The sequence below is a fragment of the Cnephaeus nilssonii genome (assembly GCF_951640355.1).
Source record: "Cnephaeus nilssonii genome assembly, chromosome: 4".
NCBI classification, from domain to species: domain Eukaryota; kingdom Metazoa; phylum Chordata; class Mammalia; order Chiroptera; family Vespertilionidae; genus Cnephaeus; species Cnephaeus nilssonii.
Window position 1 is genome coordinate 43,995,932 of NC_137075.1, and position 7,833 is coordinate 44,003,764.

At 52.8% G+C, this 7,833-nt stretch overlaps 1 protein-coding gene across 1 annotated transcript; it reads left to right on the plus strand.

The window, feature by feature from the left end:
• Nucleotides 1-4,347: 4,347 nt before the first annotated feature.
• Nucleotides 4,348-7,513, plus strand: CHAC1 (ChaC glutathione specific gamma-glutamylcyclotransferase 1). Its single transcript, XM_079769285.1, has 3 exons — nt 4,348-4,667; nt 5,074-5,109; nt 5,466-7,513. The coding sequence occupies exons 1-3, from the start codon at nt 4,449-4,451 to the stop codon at nt 5,865-5,867; spliced, it is 657 nt and encodes a 218-aa protein (XP_079625411.1). The 5' UTR covers nt 4,348-4,448; the 3' UTR covers nt 5,868-7,513.
• Nucleotides 7,514-7,833: the final 320 nt, after the last annotated feature.

The window sequence follows — 7,833 nt, forward strand, 5'->3', positions numbered from 1 at the left end:
ATTTCACCCTCCCTTATAGTAATGGACATACTAAGCTGCTGGCTGGGTGGTTTCTGATATGTGGCTCTGCTCTAAATAAAATGGAAAGTGAAAAGGCTAAAATAAAAATAATAAGGAGCCAGCATGTATTGAGTGCTCCCATACAGCAGGTGATGGTTAAGGTGTTATTCTTTCAAACCTCATCAGAGCCTACAAGGTAGGTACTATCATTCCCCATTTCACAGTTGAGGACCAGGGACTGTTCCAGGAGTCATCCAGATGGTAAATGGTGGAGTAAGGCTCAAATCTGGGCAAGCTGGCCCTGGCTGGTTTGGCTCAGTGGATAGAGCAGAGGCCTGCGGACTGGAAGGTCCCAGGTTAGATCCTGGGTTGGGGGCACATGCCTGGATTGCAGGCTCCATCCTCAGTTGGGGGCGTGCAGGAGGCAGCTGATCCTTGATTCTCTTTCATCATTGATGTTTCTATCTCTCTCTCTCCCTCTCCGAAATCAATAAAAATACGTTTTTTTTTTAAAAAAAAAAAAAACCTGGGCAAGCTGGGCTGAGAGGTTTTTCACCCTTCTGGAATCAGCAGCTTTATAAAGCAATTTTACCATTTAGCATAAATTAGCATGATCCCCTAGCTCTTAACACACACCCTTCCTTTGTTTCAGATAACACCAGGAGTTGATTGCAGTGACTGGAATGAGAAGTGAGAAGGAAGAGATCATAAGGGAATGAGAAATGACTGCCTGAAGGGGAACAATAAGGAAAGATTAATTCGGGAAAGGCCCAAAAAAGAAGCCACCACGTGCACATCATGTGTGACTCTTCAAGGTGAAGGTGATGCTCTCTCATCACCTTTCATGAGCTGGAGCTGCTGTGGGCTTGACATCTGCAGCCCCTTCCTGAGGGGATTTTGGGAGAAAAGATGGAATGGTTGCTGCAGATGTTAAAGAGGAACCAGCTGAGTGGGTGGTTTACTGCAGAGGAGTGTCCCACTCGGAGGAAAAGAAACTGATGTTGTTGGTAAGAATAAGTCAGGAATGGGAACAAGACATGTTCCAGGGAAGGTGGCCTAGACCCCTAGGCCAACTTTTGTGGGGATTCCTATTTTGAGAGGGTCAAGGTTGAATCTGTGTCTTACAGGATTCCTCCTCTTCTAAACCCCAGGGTGCCCTGGCCCTTTCCAAGTAAGAGCTTCCCTTCTACCTACTTTTGTGGGAAATCTTCCAAGAGCCAGCACTGGGTTGATTCCCTTGGGCCTTCAAAGATGAAGTCTGCCCTAAGGGAGGGCTCAGGTTCCTGGGAGGCAGAATGTCAAATGCTTATCAGCAAGGAGGCTCTGGGGTTGGACTCCCTGTCTTCAGCCCCAGGTTCCACCACTTGCTGTGTCAGCACAAGTAGGTTACCCAACTTTTCTGTGCCCCAGGTTGCCCATCTGTGAAATTATATTCATCTCACAAAGTAGTGAAGTTTGTAATTAGAATAGATGTAAAAGCATTTAGCTAACTGTCTAGCTCAAGGTAAACTTGAGATAAAGGATTGTTTCTGTTATAAGCATGAAGTGGAGGGAACAAAAATATAAACAAAAGTGAGGTAAGGGGATGTGGAAACGCAGAGGAGGGAGTGCCAACTCCGCCTGGAGCAGGAGTTCACTAAAGGAGTTATTAAAACGTGGGGCCTTGGTCCTGCAGGAAGGGGTTCTCAGAATGGGCATCTGGAATATGTTTCCCAGGTGATCCTGCTATGCTATCTGCCCCTTAGCTACCAGAAAACCATTAATTATGCTTCTTCTTTTTTAAAATCCTCACCCGAGGTTATTTTTTTCTATTGATTTTTTTAAGAGAGAGTGAAAGGGAGGGGAAGAGAGAGAGAGAGAGAGAGAAACACGAGCCCCAACCGAGGTACATGCCCTAGACCGGAATCGAACCTAGGACCCTTCAGACTGCGGGTCAACACTCCATCCACTGAGCCAAACTGGCTAGGGCTAATTTCGCTTCTTTCAAAGGAACATTTTTATTATTAAAAAGTCCACTTCATAAGCCTTGGAAAATAGAAAAAAGCATCACCCATAATCCCAATATCACAACACATTCATCATTAGCACATGGTGCCCCCCATTTTTTCCTCATGCATCTTATTTTTGTTGTTTTAATAGTTTTAATAATGGTGCATGTGATAGTCATATTTTGCATTTTTGCCTTACTATGCAATCATAGGCATTATTAGTATGTTGTTTTCATAATAGATTTTTATTTTGATTTTTAACTTTTTCCCCCTAAATAGAAGTGGCTTTTGTTCTTTTTAAAAAAAAAATCCCAGACAATCTGAACTAGAATAAATAGAAAGCACAGCTGGAGGGGGCTGATGGGGGGAAAAGGGGGACATATGTAATACTTTCAACAGTAAAGATAAAATAATAATAATAATAATAATAATAATAATAATAATAAAAAGAAAGTACAAATCTCACATAGTCCTACTGCTTAGACATAATCATTGACCATGTTTATGTGTCCTTCCAGATTTTTTCTAAGCAAAGAAACATATACAGACTTTCTACATTTAAAGAGTTATATTAGGTGATGGTTTCTAATGAGTGCACAGATTTATTTTTATTTATATCAAATCTATGTAACTAATAACCTATTGTTGGATATTTGTTTTGTGTGTGTTTTTATGTGTTTCTCTACCATGTGAATTGACCATAATTTACTTAAACATTTAGCTATTTTTAGATATTTAAGTAGTTTTCGTCTTTTGTTTTTGCTATAATTAATAACAATGCTTTGAAAAATCTTCAGGCACATGGCTTTCCCCATATTTTGAATAATTTCCTGGAGTGGAAGTATTGGGTCAAAGGGCAGGGACATTTTATGATTCTTTGATTTGTATCACCAAGCTGCTTTTTCAAAGGGTTGTTTGTGCCTATTCAGATCCTTCCAGCAAAGTGCTGGTACCAGTTTCCCACCTCCCATCCCACAACCCAAAGGGGGTAGATGGCCGGGGAAGGGAGGGGAGGTAGTCTCCCTAAGAAGCTAGCAGCTTCTAAAGGGGACAGGATAGAGAGCAGAGGAGAGAGTGAATATGAGGAATGGAGGGAAAGAGAAAGGAAAAGAAAAAACCATTTTGCCTGTAATTTTTTCCAACTGGATAAGTAATTCATGCTCCTTGTAAAAACCCAAACTTTTCCATAAATGTCTACATTTAATATTGAAAGTCCTCCTCTGATGACAAGCTCTACTAACAGTTTAGGTATATTCTTGCAGGGTTTGTTTGTTTTTTTGTTTGTTTGTTTTTACAAACATTAATGTATAACTTGTTTTGTTTTAAAAGAACTAGCTTCATACTATACACACTATAGTGCAACATCCCTACTGGAGAAAATATCTTACACACCTTGGGCATGATTACTTTAAGTGTGCAGACCATTTTTTGTTTAGTACCAAACTAGATTAGAATGAGGAACAACACTGTCCATTTCCCCTGCCAGAGGAGAGGGCTCGCCCCAGACCTCGTTAGCACTCTCCTGTGAAGGACAGGCCTTCCGCTGTCCGGCCAGCAACGCCAAAGTGACCGCGGCAGTTCCAAGGACTCTGGCTCTTCCCCAGTCTACGCGGGCTCAGGGGGTCCCACTCCTTCCTGGGGGCGTAGCCCTCACGTGAGGCCGCAAGCTTTGGGCGCCTGGCTGATTCATCCTCTGCAGAACCCCTTGTCAGCCCCGTGACTCAGTTTCTCCATTTGCTCACGCGGGCCTACAGCGTGAACCACCAGCGCAGAATGCGGAAAGGGCCTCCGCCGGCTTCTCTCGAGTGCGTGCTCCCAGGCGGAGCCCCAGAGACAGGCATCTAGGCCGCCCAGAGCGCTCCCTGGGGCCGTGCCCTGCCCGGGCCCCGGTGAGTCCGTGCTGCCTGGGGTAGCAGGGCTCGGCCACGTGCACCTGCAGGGCTGGGGGGAGATACCCTCTTGGGACCCGCCCGCCCTGGTGCACGAAGGGCCCAGGCCATGGAGAGGTGGCCAGGGAGACGACCGGTGCCCGTGCTCACTACCCGCCGCCTGACGCAATCCGGGGCGCCCTTGCTGCATGCCGGGGCTGGGGAAACCTCCCTCGCCGTTGCATCACTCCGGGCAGGTTTGCTGCGGAGATGGAGCCGAACCAATCAGCGGGCGCGATGGGGCGGGGGCAGGCCGCTCAGTGACCCACTCACAGGGCGGAGCGGTTAACCGGTCAGCAAAACCCAAAGGTAATTGGCCCAAAATGGGACTTGCCCCGCCCCAATCACCGCGGCAGCTGGCGGCGGTGGGCGGTGCCTGCCAACCGGAGGGTTTAAAAAGGGCCGGGGCCGGGGCTGCGCAGCCGGAGCGACTGAGCGGTGCCAGGCCAGGTGTGCGCGTCCGTCGGTCCCTCCGCGCCCGCGCCCAAGACCCGCCCGGAGGACGCCCGGGCCCGTCCCTGTGCCCGGCACCATGAAGCAGGCATCCGCAGCCCAGGACCCCTCGCCCGCCTCGCCGCCGGCGCAGCCCCCGCGGGGCGATGGCGACCCCCAGGCGCTGTGGATCTTCGGGTACGGCTCCCTGGTGTGGAGGCCCGACTTCGCCTATAGCGACAGCCGCGTGGGCTTCGTGCGCGGCTACAGCCGCCGGTTCTGGCAGGGAGACACCTTCCATCGGGGCAGCGACAAGATGGTGAGCATGCAGCCATGCCCCAGGGACAGGGATGGGGTCGGGCAGGAGAGGGGGCGCCGGCCTGCCCAGGGCTCTGTGGGCAGACGGACTCCTTGCTGATGGGGGACATAGGTAAACCAATGCGGGGGGCGGAGAGGGGGGGGAGTTGTGGCTTAAATGTGTGTGCCCAGCGGGTCACTGTGCGATGCCTGGAGCCCGTGATCCTGTGTTGTTGATGAATATTTCTGATTGTCAGTCTGGGGCACTGCCATGTGTCTGTTTCTCTTGCATCCATGCATCACTCCCTCCGCTCTCCCCCGGGTGAGTGGGCTCTCTGAGGCCTGTGCTGGCAGAGTTGATAAGTCCTCTGGCACGGATGGCAGAGCTTTCTAACTTGTCTCTTTCGAAATTTTTTCTTCCTTCCTAGCCTGGCCGAGTGGTGACCCTTCTGGAAGACCATGAGGTAAGTGCCTGAGTGAATGAAGAGAGGGACCCTGGGGCCAAGCATGGAGGGGTGCCAACAGCCGGCTGTGAGTCCTTGGCTGCAGATCAGGGTAGATGTCCTTCCGGCAGAAGAAAAGGGTGGTCTTGTTCTGTGCGTGGCACAAGGACTTCCTGTTAAAGCCTGAAACGCACATTCCTGACCAGCTTACAGGTGATACCTTGTTAATCTGGTTAAGAAAGGGAGGGGAGCTTGGTGCAGATGTTGCTGCTGGGTGGCTCCGCAGCCCTCCTCCCACCTCCCTTAGAGAGCAGAGCCCTGGGGTGGGACCCGCCGGGAGCTGTGGTGACTGACCCCTACGCCCTGTTTCCTCCTAGGGCTGCACTTGGGGCGTGGCATACCAGGTGCGAGACGAACAGGTGAGCGAGGCTCTGAAGTACCTGAACGTGCGGGAAGCGGAGCTCGGTGGCTATGATACCAAGGAGGTCACCTTCTACCCCCAAGATACCCCTGACCAACCACTCAAGGCATTGGCCTATGTGGCCACCCCACAGAACCCTGGTTACTTGGGCCCTGCCCCGGAGGAGGCCATTGCCACACAGATCCTGGCCTGCCACGGCTTCTCCGGCCACAACCTTGAGTACTTGCTGCGCCTGGCAGACTTCATGCAGCTCTGTGGGCCCCAGGCCCAGGACGAGCACCTGGCAGCCATCGTGGACGCTGTGGGCGCCATGCTGCCCTGCTTCTGCCCCACCAAGCAGGCGCTGGCACTGGTCTGAGGGGCTGAGCCCCTGCAGGGAGTGCCCACATGGACATGGGGGCCAGGTCCCCACGCCTGTGCACACAGACAGACTTGATACAGCTGGAGCCCACCAAGAGGGCAGCGAGGGCTCCTCTCCCTAAGCCCCTGCCTGTCCATCCGTCTCCAGCTCTCTCCTGCCTGACATTGACTCACTACTTGAAACTATTTATTGCACCATGTTGGTGTGATGGGCAGGGTGAGGGGCCTGCCCTGGACGCATGGGCCCTGCTGAGCGGTGCCCACCCCAGATACCTGACCAGATTCCCCTCAGTGCTGCTGCTAACCCCACACCATCCAGACCTCCCCCTCTAACTCCCTAATCCCAAACCATCCCCTAGCCCCAGAAATGCCACCTGCTCGTAAGGGACAGGAGGGAGTGAGGGGAGGGGCCCTAAAGGGACTGAGCCCCCTTTCAGCCCTGCTCATCGCCCAGGTCCCCAGGGCAGAGCTAGATCTGGAGCCCATAGCTGCTGAGGCTGGGCCTGGACCTCACCCACTTGTCTTTGTTCTCCTGTCCTGTCTGTCTGTCTGTGCAGTCCTATCTGTCTGTCTGTTTATTCCTGGGAAATTGATCACTAGGCTCTGGTGCCATCCCATCTGTCCCATACTATTACCCATAAACTGATGTCCTATTACCTGTGCTGGCTGGAATGTGGTTCTTCAGATGGGGGTTGGGGGTGAGTGAGGTGGTGAAGCCCTGGATGCCTTATGAAGAAGGGAAAGGGCTCTCCCTTTGTCTCCATCTCCTTCTCCCAGGGAGCAGGCAGCTCGGCAGGCAGGGCTGTCCGGTTACACACTCCCGCGGGCACCATTCAGGTCTTAGTGCACACCAACAGCACCACCGAGTCCTGTAGAATCCAGCCTGTGCGGCTGGACTTGGCAGCTCCGTGAGCAGTGGTCTTGCCACTGACCTGGTACCCTATGTCTCCTGCCCCAAGGAGGCTCTGGTAGACCAGGTCTTTCTCTTCCTAATAGTGAGGCTGATCTCTGGCTTCCTGCTACCGGAGCATGTGGGTTAGGGTCAGGTCCTGCCAACTTCTGGGCTAATGCTGACAGTGAAGACCCGTGGCCCTTGGACTTCTGAGGTCCAGGTGCTCACTGTTGCCTCCTCTGGGGTATGGGTTGTACCTTCTCTCTTACCCTGACCCACCAGGACTCTCCTACAATGGAATGAGTTGCTGGGGTACCCTTGGGGCTACTGCTTATTCACCCATGCCTGCCCCCGGCTGCTACTCCACCCTGACTGCCAAACGCAAACGCTGGTCCCAACCTCTCAGCCTGATCCTGGGCTCCTCAACTGGGCACGGCCCCTCGGTGGGCTCAGCCTCTGCTCCTGGACCTGCAGAATGGGTGCAGGGCCCAGGGGACGGCTTTAACATCAGAAGAGCTTGGCTCCAAAACAAAAGAGAGCCTGGCTCCGACCCAGCCCCTTCCCTCACTGGCCCAGGGACCGCCAGGAAGGTAGTCCGCCTCCTGAGCACCAGTTCACGCTGGGATGCTGAGCGTATGTGCTGCTGCTCCTGTGGCTGGTCTGGACTGTCTGGGTGTCCCCAGCAGGGTCCGCTCCAACCACGTTGAGTAGTGCTGTGCCTGGGGAGTGTGCCCATGTGTTGGCAGCCTCATGTCTTGGCCACTGATGGGGAAAGTGTGGAGTCCAGTCTGACTCTCCTGGGAGCTCAGGGCTTCACAGCAGGAGGAGGCAGGGGGTGGCAGGGAGCCCTGCGTGTCTGCCTCCTGTGCCTGGTGGGACCGGGCGGCCAGTCTGGGTCCTCAGAGCAGAGCCTTACTCTATGCCAAATGGGGGTGGGGAGGACTGCGCGGCAGCTGCACATGGGTTCGAATTCTTCAACCTGTGCATTTAGCAAGTATTTACTCAGCTGCTATAGGACAGGCACTGATGTAGTGAGGGGGTGGGGTGGGGGGAACAACAGTGAAGAAATCCT

Bases quoted from the DNA above. Each gene is read 5' to 3' on its own strand.
- CHAC1 (XM_079769285.1), top strand. From the start codon at position 4,449: ATGAAGCAGGCATCCGCAGCCCAGGACCCCTCGCCCGCCTCGCCGCCG. The intron at 4,668-5,073 runs GTGAGCATGCAG...CTTCCTTCCTAG, and splicing joins ATCGGGGCAGCGACAAGATG to CCTGGCCGAGTGGTGACCCT. The intron at 5,110-5,465 runs GTAAGTGCCTGA...GTTTCCTCCTAG, and splicing joins CCCTTCTGGAAGACCATGAG to GGCTGCACTTGGGGCGTGGC.